The 15,397-nt window shown below is 47.6% G+C and overlaps 1 protein-coding gene across 1 annotated transcript in view; it reads left to right on the top strand.

Annotated features, from left to right (window-relative positions):
- Positions 1-14,180: 14,180 nt before the first annotated feature.
- LOC144693957 (sodium/hydrogen exchanger 9-like) overlaps positions 14,181-15,397 on the top strand; it is a 364,072-nt gene continuing 362,855 nt past the window's right edge. The window contains exon 1 of the mRNA XM_078564226.1: positions 14,181-14,433. Within this exon, the coding sequence (XP_078420352.1) occupies positions 14,253-14,433 (181 nt within the window). The 5' untranslated portion in view covers positions 14,181-14,252. The remainder of the gene's footprint in view (positions 14,434-15,397) is intronic.

The raw sequence follows: 15,397 nt of genomic DNA, 5'->3' as shown, positions 1-15,397 counted from the left end.
ATGCAATGAGCCTCATGGCCAAGCACCATGCTTCCTCCATGGAGAGAGTGGCAACCAATCAGGGCTTCCTGGGGATGCACTCGCACCAGCAAGCCCTCATATCGGCATGTACCTCAGCTCATCAGTGCCAGTGTGGGAGATGGTCTGGGCACCAAATTTCCCAGCTCGGTGCCCATCCATCTACGGTGAGCAGGGAGGTCCAAAGCAACCTCACGTCAGCATAGTAGCTGCCTGTCGTCTCTATGGGCTCCTCTCAGGGTGCTCTGGATGAGGGCAGAAACTCCTCCGCCCCTCTCCCAGTGACCGTTGTATCCGATTAGGCTGTGTCGACTGGGGAGATGCCAGCTGTGGAACTGGCAGCTCCCTCCCAGGCGGGGCCAGCACAGGTTTCACGGGCCAGAGGACGTTCGCCAAGGTCATCGAGGCCAACAGGACAGCACAGTGAGCAGGCTGACTCAGGTGCCAATGCCAGCGAGGGGACAGCACCTAGACATAGCACCCGTAAGCGTAAATTTAAGGCACCTTGGGCACGTCATGGGTTTCTCACTGGTGCTTTTGTGTTGCCCCACAATGAGGTCATGATTAGTTGGGGACACCTTTGTCATTTTGTTTCCTTAAGATCATTTTGTTACATCATTAAATTTAGACATGTGACCATGGCTGAGGGTGCCTCTTTTCCTCTGCAGGTGGATGGTTACCCATGATGTTATGAGTGGGTTGTGTCACATTGAGCTTTATTGACTTGGCCCTTAGTTAATGTTCCTATCCAAGCAGATGTACCAGGTATCGAGTATGGAGCCTGCAGCACAGGCTTTTGTTGGAGGTCCATTGTGGTATTCTAGTGAAGGTTCGTTAGATTAAAGCCTCTCGGGTGTCCCTGCCTCCCTGCCATCTGCCCGGGTCAGCGTCTACCCCCTCAGAATTTCGCTGTGTGTGCTCATCCTCGGATTCACTGCTGGACTCATCGTGTGCAGCCGCAGACACTGCATCAACATCTTCTCCATCCATAGCGTCGCCCCTATCCAGCGCAAGATTGTGGAGCGCGCCGCATGCAACCATTATCACCGACAGACGATCTGGGGGGTACTGGAGTGTGCCCTCTGAAAGGTCTAGGCAACGGAAGCGCATCTTGAGAAGACCGATGGTTCTCTCCGCTACAGCCCTTGTGGAGGCGTGGCTCCTATTGTACCACTGCTCAGCTTCTGTTCTTGGATGGCGGAAAGGCATCATGAACCACCTTCTGAGGGGATAGTCCTTGTCACCCAGCAGCCATCCATCCAGCCAGGCTGGAGCACTGAAGAGCCCCGGTACCTGGGAGTGTCTGAAGATGTAGGCGTCGTGGGAGCAGCCTGGGTACCTTGCACAGACTTGTAGAATCTGCATTCTGTGATCACACACTATCTGCACGTTCATGGAGTGGAAGCCCTTCCTGTTGACGAAGGCACCGGACTCACCTGCTGGCGCCTTGATGGCCACATTGTACAGTCTATTGCACCCTGGACATGGGAGAAGCCAGAAATCACTGTGAAGCCTCTAGCTCGCTCTGTCTGTCTGGCCTCGTCCCAGCGGTAGTGGATGAACATCAATGCACGCCTGAATAGAGCATCTGTCACTTGCTTTATACAGCTGATTGGAAGACTCCGCAAAGATCACCCACCGACCCCTGGAAAGAGCCAGAGGCATTGAAGTTGAGGGCAGCTGTGACCTTTAGAGCCACTGGCATGGGGTGCCCACCCACACAGTTTACGGAGATCTCAGGGCCAATCATCTGACAGATAGAGTTGACTGTCTCCCTTGAGGGATGGAGCCTCCTTTAGCACTGCCCCTCAGGCATATTGAGGTAGCTGCTTCGCCGCCTGTATATCCTGGCAGCAGGTTAATGGCGTCTTCTGCGGCCCCTTCTGCCTTGGACTTCCTGTTGGCCCTGCGCCCCTTGTGCCTGCGCCTCTCCTCCCAAAGGTGGCTCCCCTGGAGGTTAAATGTGCACTCCTGTCTTCCTCCCCTTTCTGGCCCTCCCTTCCTCCTCAGAGGAGGTGCCTCCAATGGAGAGCACAACTCCCATTCCCAGGCTAAGGGAAGGCTTCCTGAAACCTGCAGGCCCCAAAAAGGATCTTCACTGCAGAGCGCTGACCTGAAGGTTGTGAGTCCTGTCCAAGCAGCTGGTAAGAGGTTTGAAGTATTTCTGCTCACACAGGCAAGTATCAGTAACTTTCAAAAATAAATATCTGACTGAGCACATTTGCAACCCCACTGACCCCTCTTATCCCGCCCGTGGATGAGGTTTATACAAACGTGTCCTACCCGTCTGTCCGTTGCGCTCGTGCAACGACCTGAAGATCGCACGGGCTCCAAAAAATCGCTGTCAATTGGTGCCTCAAGGGCCTCAAGTGGCCCGTTAGTTAATGGCGGGCGCGCATCGGAGATCATCGCGTGCCCACCCATCCGAAATATCACGATGGCGCGCGGTGACATCAGGACACTCGGCCGACGTCACTGCGCGTCATTTTACGCATCGGCGTGTGGGGCCCACCCCTGTACGCCAAGGGGAAAATTCTGCCCCATAATCCCATCCTCTTAAAGTAGACAAATCACCTGACAGTTTATTACTGGGAATCCTGAGGAACAGTGGGGAATAGTCTTGAAAGAAATTTGCGCTGAAGGATTGCAGTTGGCAACTTCTCCAAAAAAAGCCAACAGAAATGAATCAGGAAATGATAAGCTAGTTCGTCTTAATGCAGTCACTGGCAAACTACCAGATATAGACTTTGACCTTTAGATGGCTGACTCGCAGATTATGCTGGATTACTGCCTGTTAAACAGTTACAGGCCTCAGCCATTTTGAAGGCTGGGCCTCATTTCTGACTGACAAGCTAAGGGTCAAGCCTGTGCACCAGTTTTCTTTCAGGGGAATGCCGGCCACTGAGACGTGAGCAGCATTTCCAGATAGGGCCTGAGAAGAGGGGTTTTGGGGGGGGTGGTGAAAACCTAATGGGGCAGGCCCAACATCAGCCCACACTAATTTTGTGGAAGAAGGAATAGCACTCCTGCCTCTTCTGCCCACCCTTCCCCATGAAGATAGGGAGAATCTCCTCCAAACTTCCTTCTAAAGTTCGTCCAGTACAGAGGTGTGAACCCCTTGAAAGCTCCTACACCCTTGCACCCCCACCCCCACTACCCTGCCAAGCACACGTTGCAACTGAAGAACCTCTGACTGCCAGGGGATCTGCTGGTGTAATTAAAAGAAAAAGAATAAATTCCCTCCTAACACTAAACATTCCAATGGAAAGTAAGTAATAAACAAAACAAAATAAATCAGACATCAATCTACACTTTTTGCCAACAGGCCTATAAAGAGAAGGGAACTAGACATTTCAATATACTGCAAGCTGTTTTAAACGAGTGGCATGAGTTTTTATTACATTCCCATGGACATATTTCATGATTTTCCAATAGATTGGAATTGTAGCTCACACTGAATTCTGCTCATGGCTCCATATATATCAATAAGCTTGTAGATCGCTCTCTGTGCTCTCATTCTCCCTGCAGTTAAAGCTTTTGATTCACTCCCTTTGAAGTAGGCTTCCCATTTTTAAGGTGCTCTGAAATTTTTTTTTTAAATTGTCTTTTTTTAACGGCTAGTGTAGTGGGGAGGTGACCGCGTAGTGGTATTGTTACTAGCCTGGTAATCGAGCGGTAATGTTCTGAGGATTGGGGTGCAAATCCTCCCTTGGCAGATGGTGGAATTTGAATTCAATAAAACCCTGCAATTAAAAGTCTGATGATGACCATTGTCAATTGTTGTAAAAACCCATCTGGTTCCCCTAATGTCTCTAGGGAAGGAAATCGGCTGTCCTTATCTACATGTGACTCCAGACCCACAGTGATGTGGTTGACTCTTAAATGCTCTCTTAACAAGGGTAACTTAGGGGATGGGCAATAAATGCTGGCCTAGCCAGTGATGCCCACATCCACATGAATAAAAAAAGTCTTGTTTCATCCCTACTAATGCAACAAAAGAGGATGGCAGTAACCAACTTAATTTAATACTTGGGGATGAAGTTTATTTGTGGCTGTGTTCACTGACTATCAGTAAGAAGTGTTACTTAATACTTATTGTTATGGAATCCTGTATTCACAACAATTGCCTGACTTCTAAATGATAGGCTTAGATTTCATAGCATCGCAGAGGCCCAGTTATGCCAATAGATGGGACAAGCCACTTCTGTTACCTAAAAGAAATGAGAAAAATGCTGTAAAAGGCATTAGTTTTTGAAATAGACAAACATAATGTCCTGGATTTTGTGATCAGCATTGAGTAGCCAGCGCTGCACACAGGCACTTTGATGCAACAAGTTACGGTAATTAGAGAGCCATTTCAGTACAGTGCACTCTGCAGGGGATCTGTTGGCCTCCCAGTCCTCAGCAATGGGCTGGGGACAGGGCAGCTGCCTGGAGAAGGCCTCCTGGCTGTTGACAGAGGGAGCCAGTGCTCTGAGAAAGCTTAGAGGCCCTCCCCACCTGCCTGGCTTCAGTTGCAGCTTCAGGCCAACCTATGGAGGGCTTCCCTCACCCCCATCCCCCAACAATATGTGGCCAGGCCGCTCGTTCCATTTTGTACTTTAAATTTAAAAAAAGGATCTTGCTGATGCTTCAGTTACATGGTTGGTTTTGCAGAAATGGAAATCAGGTTCAGATGTGCAATGAGAAATAAACCAGACGTAAACTCAGAATGTGACTCCCAACCAAATTAAGGTCAAGAGATTTCAGTTTTTCACTAGGGTAGCATAGCTGCAGTCTGGTATAAAGTTATAAGTAGTTAATGAGACAACAAGGGAATATCTAAAATTTCATTTGCAATACAAGAAGGCTTGCACAGGGGTCTGTTATTGCTAGGAAGAAAGCGAAAGCAGTAAGCAATATAACATGTTTATCCATAGTAAGCTCCCAGGCATGCTCCATGAAGAGTTAATGTAGCAATTCAATCACAAGGTTCTGCCAACATTCGCATGCTGCTTTCCACTGAGGTAATCAGAATTCCTCCACTGAATTCTAACTTCTTAGTACATCAATTATCCTTGGTTCTCATCATTGATCTTCACCACATTCCCGCAGCTTATCCATCTTCTTCTATCTCTGATAATCCTTTCACTGGTGCACTCCCAGCCTAACCCTGGAGGTGTTATTATGGATAGAATTAAAGCAACTGTTTCAAGGTTTTCAGTTAGACCAAAAAGCTCAAAATTGGCCATAATCTTATATAATTGTTAGATAATGTCCAGTGTCCTTCCTTGCCAACTGTTCCAGTATTATAATCTGGACTTGCTGGCCATTTCTTTTCCAAGCTGTTGAAACATTCCCCTCTTCCTGATTCTATTTCCAATTTATTTTTCTACATTTGTTTGCCTTATTTTCACAGTGGATACTACACAATGTTAGTGTGGATTTCCTTGGAAATTGTGCTCTACTCGCCATCCTGAAGAGTGGGCTAACCATGTGGGATGCAAAAGTGAGTGCCCCAAAAGCGGTAAGATGGGATCTCAAAAGATTTGTCTGAAATGTATGTTCAGTTATATCTATTCTTGGGTGTTCTGATAGATGCCCAGTTTATTGGTGGTAGGCCTGTCATTGGGGGCTGCTATTCATCTTACTCAGCTCCAGATGCGCATTGTGGTCCTAGTTGAATAAGTAGCAGGAGGCTTATCCTGCTTTCTGTACTGGCATTCTGTGTAAGTTTAGCTATCTAATCTGCAGCAGCCTTCTTCTGAAGCAGTCCCTCAGGATTGAGGATCACTTGCTTTCACTCAGGTTCGACGGGTTCTGAGAGGGCTGATAAGTCCATTGCGCGACCTGCAGACTCTGCCACATGCGGGGCAGCTGGTGCTTGAAGGGTTGGGTAGATGGATTGTTTGGAAGTTTGTGCTCTCCCTCCAACGCCTTGACTTCACCTTGGCATGTTGCTGATGAAGTCTCTCAATGAGTTCACTGCCTTTCCAGAGCCTTCTCCATTGTGGTCAATCACAAGCCAGGGACACTCGAGACTTGGCAGGGATGTTTGACCTCTTCAGGGATGCTTTGAGGACATCCCTAAAGGGTTTCCACTATACTCCTGGGTGTTTCCTGCTGCAACCGAGTTCCGAGTGTAGCAGTTGCTTTGGGAGTCTGATGTTAGGCTTACGAACCACATGTCCAGCCCAGCAGAGCTGGTTTTGAGTGATTAGCGCCTTGATGCTGGGCAAATTGGCTTGCAAGAGGATGCAGCAGTACACTTCCAATCAACAACAACAACTTGCATCTTATAGCACCTTTAACATAGTAAAATGTTCCAAGGCTCTTCGCAGGAGTGTTTACCAAGTGAAATTTGACATGAGCCACATAAGGAGATGTCAGCGCAGAAGACCAAAAGCTCGGTCAAAGAGGTAAGTTTTTGGGAGGCTATTAAGGATGGAGAGAGAGGTAGAAAGGCAGGGGGATTTAGGGAGGTAATTCTAAAGCTAAGGGGCTCAGCCTTTAGCTCTGAAAATTGTTTGGTTGAAAGATTCCTTTTCAATTGGATTAGTAAACACACAACCACCCACCCCTCCTCAGCTAAATGATAACGTTATATAATGCTCATAACATGAAAATGCTGCATGTAAGGGGTGTTTGAATATTTACTTACAGAGATCAGTGAGTTGGGTGTTCTCCTTCTCACTGCAGAGCCTACCTCTCCTTGTGTAGCCCACCTCAGTGAGCCAGCCAGCAAAATCTGTGCTGCTCTTGTTGGGGGGTGGCACTCCGCTCTTGCCTACTGGCTCACATCTTGCAGACCCCTGAGAAGTCTCCATGGACCCCAGTTTGAGGCAACTGAAGTCATGGCTGCCAATGGCGGAGTGATTAAAACTGGGCATGCACAAGAGGCTAGAATTTATGGAGTACAAAGTCCTTGGAGGGTTGTAGGGCTGGAGGAGATTACAGAGACAGGGAGGGGCAAGGACATGGAGAGATTTGAAAACAAGGATACAGGCTTTAAAATTGAGCTGCACGGGATCAGGAGCCACTATGAGTCAGTGAGTACATAGATGGTGAATGAATGGGAGAGGGTGCAAATTAGGATAAGGGCAGCGCATTTTTGAATGAACTCAGATTTCTAGGGGGAGGAAGATGGGAGGCTGGCCAAGAGAGTTTAGGAAAATTCAATTCTAGAGGTAATGAAGGCATGGATGCATGGTTCAGCAGCAGATGAGCTGAACCAGGGTGGAGTTTGGTAATGTTTCAGAGGTGGAAATAGGCGGGCTTAGAGATGGAGTGAATGTGTGGCCAGAAGCTCAACTTGGGTCAAATACACCCCCAAGATTGAGAACAGGCTGGTCACATAGCAACATAGGAGCTGAAATAGGAGCAGAAGTAGACCATTCAGCCCTTCGAGCATGCTCTGTCATTCAACAAGTTCATGGATGATAAGGCTGAAGCATTTGCAACAATCTTCAGCCAAAAGTGCTGAGTGGGTGATCCATCTAGGCCTCCTCCAGAGATACCTAGCATCACAGATGCCAGACTTCAGCCAATTTCATTCACTCCACATGATATCAAGAAACTGCTGAAGGCACTGGATACTGCAAAGGCTGTGGGCGCTGACAATATTGCAGCGATAGTGCTGAAGACTTGTGCTCCAGAACTTGGCTCGTCCCTAACCAAGCTGTTACAATACAGCTACAACATCTGGCAGTGTGGAAAATTGCCCAGGTATATTCTGTACACAAAGCAGGAAAAATCCAATCCGGCCGGCCAATTATACTGCCCCAAACAGTCTACTCTTGATCATCAAGAAGTGAGGGAAGGGGTAATCAACAGTGCTATCAAGTGGCACTTGCTTAGCAGTAACCTGCTCACTGACACTTAGTTTAGGTTCCGCCAGGGCCACTCAGCTTTGACCTCATTACAGCCTGTTCAGGGGTGAGGTGAGAGTGACTGCCCTTGACATCAAGGCAGCATTTGACTGAGCATGGCATCAAGGAATCCTAGCAAAACTGGAGTCAATGAGAATCAGGGGGAAAACTCTCTGTTGGTTGGAGTCATACCTAGTACAAAGGAAGATGACTGTGGTTGTTGGAGGTCAATCATCTTAGTTCCAGGACATTGCTGCAGGAGTTCCTCAGGGTAGTGTCCTCAGCCCAACCATCTTCAGCTGCTTCATCAATGACCTCCCTTCCGTCATAACGTCAGAAGTGGGGATGTTCGCTGATGATTTCACAATTTTCACCACTTACGACTCCTCAGGCTCTGAAGCAGTCCATGTCCAAATGCATAAGACCATAAGACATAGGAGCAGAAATTAGGCTATTCGGGCCATCGAGTCTGCTCCGCCATTCAATCATGGCTGATAAGTTTCTCAACCCCATTCTCCCGCCTTCTCCCTGTAACCTTTGATCCCCATACCAATCAAGAACCTATCTATCTCAGTCTTAAATACACTCAATGACCTGGCCTCCACAGCCTTCTGTGGCAATGAATTCCATAGATTCGCCACTCTCTGGCTAAAGAAGTTTCTCCTCATCTCTGTTCTAAAAGGCCTTCCCTTTACTCTGAGGCTGTGCCCTCGGGTCCTAGTCTCTACTACTAATGGAAACATTTTCCCCACGTCCACTCTATCCAGGCCTTTCAGAATTCTGTAAGTTTCAATCAGATTCCCCCTTATCCTTCTAAACTCCATCGAGTATAGACCCAGAGTCCTCAAACGTTCCTCATATGTTAAGCCTTTCATTCCTGGGATCACTGTCCTGAACCTCCTCTGGACCCTCTCCAGGGCCAGCACATCCTTCCTGAGATACAGGGCCCAAAATTGCTCACAATATTCTAAACGTGGTCTGACCAGAGCCTTATAAAGCCTCAGCAGCACATCCCTGCTTTTATATTCTAGTCCTCTCGAAATAACAATATCCAAACTCGGGCTGAAAAGTGGCAAATAACATTTGTGCCACACAAGTGTCAGACAATGACCATCTCCAACAAGAGAGAATCCAACCATCGTCCCTTGATGTTCAATTAATGCCCCTCTGAATCCCCCACTATCAACATCCTGGGGGTTCCTTCTTGACCTGTCAGCAGCCTTTGACACAACTGACCACACCAGCTTCCTCCAAATCTTCTCCAACTGGGTGCAACTTGTTCTACTCTTATCTATCCAGTCTTAGCAATAGGATAACCCATAATAATTTTCTTTCCATTCCCATGTCATTAACTCTGGTGACCCAAGAATCTATTGTAGGCCCCTTCTATTTCTAATCTACATGCTACCCCTCAGCAATATCATCCAAAAACACGTAAGGTTTTGCACATATGATGATGACGTCAAACTTTATCTCACCACCAATTTTCTCAACCCCTTTACTGTTGCTAATTTGTCAAACTGCTTGTCGACATACAGTACTGGATGGACAAAGATATTGGAAAGACAAAAGTCATTGTCTTTGATCCCTACCATAAGCTCCATTTCATAACCACCAATTTCACCCCTCTTCCTGCCAAGTGTTTGTGTCTTAAGAGGACACTGTATTTTCTAGAGTTTAGAAGAATGAGAGGTGATCTCATTCAAGCATACCAACAGGATAGATGCAGGAAGGAGGTTTCTCCTGACCAGGGGGCTAGAACCAGAGGACACAGTCTTAGAGGCAGGCCATTTAGGACTGAGATGAGGTGGAATTTCTTCACTCAGTGGGTGGTGAATCTTTGCAATTCTCTACCTCAGAGGGCTCAGTCATTGAGTGGAGGCTCAGCCATTGAGTATGTTCAAGACAGAGATGGATAGGTTTCTGGATATTATAGATAACAACAGAGGTGGGGATAGTATGAGAAAATGACGTGAGGTAGAAGATTTTTGTTTTATTCATTTATGGGATGTGGGCATTGCTGGCTAGGCCAGCATTTATTACCTACCCCTAATTGCCCTTGAGAAGGCGGTGGTGAACTGCCTTCTTGAACGCTGCAGTCCCTGTGGTGTAGGTACACCCACAGTACCGTTAGGGAGGGAATTCCAGGTTTTTAACACAGCGACAAGAACGGCAATCTACTTTCAAGTTCATGGTGAATGACTTGGAGGGGAACTTCGAGGTGGTGATGTTCCCATGTATCTGCTGCCCTTGTCCTGCTAGATGGTAGCGGTCGTGGGATTGGAACATGCTGCCTAAGGTGCCTTGGTGAGTTTCTGCAGTGCATCTAGGAAATGCTAAACACTGCTGCTACTGTTCGTCGATGGTGGAGGGAGTGAATGTTTGTGCAAAGGGTGCCAATCAAGCGGGCTGCTTTATCCTGGATGATTTCAAGCGTCTTGAGTGTTGTTGGAGCTGCACTCATCCAGGCAAGTGGAGAGTATTCCATCACACTCCTGACTTGTCCCTTTTAGTTGTCAGCTTTCGCAAGTCAGGAGGCGAGATACTCTCTGCAGAATTCCCAGCCTCTGACCTACTCATGTAGCCACAGTATTTATATGGCTAGTCCAATTCAGTTTCTGGTCAATGGTAATCCCCCAGGATGTGATAATGGGGGATTCAGCGATGGTAATGCCATTGAATGTCAGGGGGAGATGGCTAGGTTCTCTCTTGTTGGAGATGGTCATTGTCTGGCACTTGTGTGGTGCAAATGTTACTTGCCCCTTATCAGCCCAAGCCTGAATATTATCTCCATTTTGCTGCATATGGACACAGGCTGCTTCAGTATATGAGGAGTCACAAATGGTGCTGAATGTTGTGCGATCATCAATGAATATCCCCACTTCGGATCTTACAATGGAGTGGAGATAATTGATGAAGCAGCTGAAGATGGTTAGGCCTAGGACACTACCCTGAGGAACTCCTGCAGCAACGTCCCAGGACTGAGATGATTGACCTCCAACAACCACAACAATCTTTCTTTGTGCTAGGCATGATTCCAACTGGTGGCGAGCTTTCCCCCTGATTCACATAGGCTTCAGTTTTGCTAGGACTCCTTGATGCCACTCAGTCAAATGCTGTCTTGATGTCAATGGCAGTCACTCTTTCCCCACCTCGTGAGTTCAGCTTTTTTGTCCATGTTTGAGCCAAGGCTGTAATGAGGTCAGGAGTTAAGTGGCCCTGGTGGAACCCAAATTGAGTGTCATTGAGCAGGTTATTGCTGAGTAAGGGCTGCTTGATAGCTCTGCTGACAACACCTTAAATCACTTTGCTGATGATCGAGAATAGACTGATGGGGCAGTAATTGGCCTGGTTGGATTTGTCCTGCTTTTTGTGTACAGGACATAGCTGGGCAATTTTCCACATTGCCTGGTAGATGCCAGTGTTCAAGCTGTACTGGAACAGCTAGCCAAGATTGCAGCAAGCTCTGGAGCACAAGTCTTTAGTACTATTGCTGGAGTGTTGTCAGGGCTCATTGCCTTTGCAGTATTCAGTGCCTTCAAACATTTCTTGATATCATATGGAGTGAATCGAATTGGCTGAAGTCTGGTATCTGTGATGCTGGGGACCTCCGGAGGAGGCCGAGATGGATCATCCACTTAGCACTTCCAGCTGAAGATGGTTGCAAATGCTTCAGCCTTGTCTTTTGCGCTGATGTGCTGGGCTCCCCCATCATTGAGGACGGGGATATTTGTGCAGCCTCCTTCCCCTGTTAGTTGTTTAATTGTCCACCATCGTTCATGACTGAAGGTGGCAGGACTGCAGAGCTTAGATCTGATCCTTTGGTTGTGGAATCGCTTATCTCTGTCTATCACTTGCTGCTTATGCTGTTTGGCATGCAAATAGCCCTGAGTTGTAGCTTCACCAGGTTGACAGCTCATTTTTAGGTATGCCTGGTGCTGCTCCTGGCATGCTATTTTGCACTCTTCTTTGAACCAGGGTTGCATCCCTAGCTTGATGGTAATAGTAGACTGGGGCATAGGCCGGAGGTTACAGATTGTGGTGGAGTACAATTCCGCTGTTGCTAACGGCCCACAGCGCCTCATGGATGCTCAATCTGGAGTTACTAGACCTGTTTGAAATCTATCCCATGGCATGGTGATAGTGCCACCCAACACCATGGAGGGTATCTTCAATGTGAAGGCGGTACTTGTCTCCACAACAACAGTGGCCACGCCTACCAATACTGTCGTGGTCAGATGTACCTGTGACAGGTAGATTGTTGAGGTAGAGGTCAAGTAGGTTTTTCGCTTTTGCTGGTTCCCTCGCCACCTGCCACAGACCCAGTCTAGTAGTTACGTTCTTTAGGACTTGGCCAGTTTGGTCAGTAGTGGTGCTACCAAGTCAGCCTTGGTGATTTACATTGAAGTCCCTCATGCAAAGAACATTTTGTGCCCTTGCCACCCTCGGTGCTTCCTCAAATTGGTGTTCAACATGGAAGAATAGTGATTCATTAACTGAGGGGGTGGTGGGGGTGGCAGCACGGTTGATGGTAATTGTTGTATAAGGGTTTGGCACATATAGTGTTAATGTGGGATCTAGTACAGTACCGCTCACACAGTGATGTAAGAGAACACATGACTACACCTAAGGGTCAGTCTAGTGTTGGACAGAGCCATGTGCACAAGCAAGCATGGAGACAGCTGCTAGCTTGAACCCTTTACTGTATATATTTACATAGTTCTTGTAGTTAATAAATACCTATAGTTAACCTACTTGAGACTATGAAGACTTTATTAAGACCTACCGAACGGCATCCAACATCATACAACAGTAACCAGCAGGATATTTCCTTGCCTGTGTTTGACCTGATGCCATGAGGCTTCATCGAGTGCAGAGTCAATGCTGGGGTCTCCCAGGGCAACTCCCTCCTGATTGTAGACCACTGTGCTACCACCTCTGATGGGTCTGTGCTGCTAGTGGGACAGGACGTACCCAGGGATGGTGATGGTGGTGTCTGGGACATTGGCTGTAAGGTATGATTCTGTGAGAATGACTATGTCAGGTTGTCGCTTGACTAGTCTGCGGGACATCTCTCCCAGATTTGGCATAAGCCCCCAAATGTTCATGTGGCAGTCTTTGCAGGGTCGATTGGGATGCATTTGCCGTTATCATTTCAGGTGCCTAGGTCAATGCTGGGTGATCCAGTTTCATTCTTTTTAGATTTTGTAGAGGTTTGATACAACTGTGTGGTTTGCTAAGCCATTTCAGAGGGCATTTAAGAATTAACCAGATTGCCTGATTGGTGTAATTCAAACATAGAGTTATAAGAAAGATGGGCACAGATTTGGATGGCGACAGCATGTTCAAGGACTTTGGAAAGGAAAGGAGGGTTGAAAATGGGGTGGTAATTTGCAAAGGCAGAGGGGTCAAGGGTGGGTTTTTGAAGGAAAGGGGTGAGGATGGCAGTTTTGAATGGGAGGGGAATAATACCTGATGAGAGAGAAAAGTTAGCAATATGAACTAACACAGGAGCCAGGCAGTGAAGTTATGTCATGATGAGCAGCTTGGTGGGTTATGGATTGGAGGGAGGAGGAAATGGCTTTCATGCACGAGATGATGGAGATAGATGAGAAACTAGAGAGGGATGGTGGGCTTTTTTCTGTACTGTAGACCTCTATGTCTCTATGGATGGGGTTAGCTGGGGGCACCCCTTAAATTTGGCTCTTGCCGTGCCTTTGGGCTTAGCAAACGGGCATGTGTCACAACAGGGAGAATGGGCACTCTATATCACTCAAAAGTCAAACAGGATTTTCTCAGTAGTTTGGTTTGAAGACCCCATAGTGACATTTTCTGTGGTGTTTAGATACCCATCTGATCCGAAAATGTGTATAAAAACAGCAAGTGCTGGAAAAACGCAGCAGGTCTGTGGAGCGAGAAACAGAGTTAACGTTTGGAGTCCAATATGACTCTTCTTCGGAACTGAGGAGAGGTGGAAATGTGATGAGCTTTATGCTGTCGAAAAAAAGGTTGGTTGGGGAGGGGAGGGGGCGCGTTGATTTTACTAAATGGCCTGGTACTGAGTTTTCCTTTGGGATGAAAGAGGCGCTTGATGAAAAGGTGGGGCAAAGTTTAAGAAGGAAGCAGCGATTGGTTCTGCGAAAGCTGGAGCCGACAATGCTCAGCTGAAGAGGTGGCTGTGGCTGTGGGCGTGGGCGGGGTTTGCGCGGGGTGCTGTGGGAGATGTAGTCCTGGCGGCGCGGGCTTTGCTGGGGAAGGGGGAGAGCGCGGACTACAACCCCCAGGGGGCAGCGCGGGCGCCTGACAGCTGGCAATGTATCTAACGGAGCGGAGCCCAGCGCAGGAGCGGAATCCTCAGGCTGTCTCTCCACATTCAAATCAGAAAAGATGTCCACGCGAACTGGGGCGAAGAGCACATCGGGCCGGCACGTTGCGGAAAGTCATCGGCAAGACTCGGCGCAATTGCTGATCTTTAACTTCTTGCTGATTCTCACTCTCTTGACAATTTGGTTGTTCAAACACCGAAGAGTCCGCTTTCTGCATGAGACTGGCGGGGCTATGTTCTATGGTGAGAGCAAAGTATAAGTTCCTCTGTTAAATATTAGCAAATTGAAATCTGAGCCCGTGTGTTTAGCTTAAAGAAGTGGAAGTGGCAGCAAATGTGTTGAAATGTTCGGTTAAGTGTCTTTATTGCCCCACAAAGAACCGGGCAGGTTGTGACCCTTTACAGGCTTCAGCAAACAAAAAAGAAACACACAGCGTCATTTCTGTCATTGGGTGGGTTACAAGAGATGAAATGACAGAAAGGAGTGGGCTGTGCGCTTTTACTTCACTGACGATGTGCCCAGGTGTCTTATTAAAACAAACAACACGGCCCTGGCGCTGCTCCAGTCTTTTCAATTACTTTCCGACATGTTTCCCCTACAACTGTCTGGGACCAAATGTACCTCTGTGCACAGAGAGACGTGGCACCCACAGTTCTGCTTCATTAAAACGGGCTGTCTGCAAATGCGGGGGGCGGGGTGGGTAGGTTGTTTTATCGCTGTAAAAATGGACAGTAAGAGTTTCACATTCGGCGGGGTGAGATAAGGAAAGTGTGCAGGACACTGTTGGGAGTCTGGACTGGGGAACTGCCAGGAACAATATTAGCTGCACGAGTTCAACGTTGACAGTCAGCAGAGGTATAACCAGTAAATGTACTGTGGGCCTCCTTCTAGAGCACAAAATTGGCGAGCTCAGGATATGCAACAACTAATCTCGGGAACAAAAACAGAATTACCTGGAAAAACTCAGCAGGTCTGCCAGACCTGCTGAGTTTTTCCAGGTAATTCTGTTTTTGTTTTGGATTTCCAGCATCCGCAGTAGCTTTTAGCTTTTTTGTTTTTAACTAGTCTCGGGATCCGCCCAGATGTCCTTGCTCCTTCATGACCTTCTCACTGGCAATCCTAGCTGCCACTTAGAACATCTCTGTCAGTTCACTGTTGGGGCATGGGGGTTCATGTGACAAGCCTGGGTGCTCACCACTGTGCTAA

This window comes from Cetorhinus maximus, chromosome 19 (assembly GCF_964194155.1).
Source record: "Cetorhinus maximus chromosome 19, sCetMax3.hap1.1, whole genome shotgun sequence".
NCBI lineage: Eukaryota > Metazoa > Chordata > Chondrichthyes > Lamniformes > Cetorhinidae > Cetorhinus > Cetorhinus maximus.
This window is presented reverse-complemented; position numbering and strand designations above follow the sequence as displayed.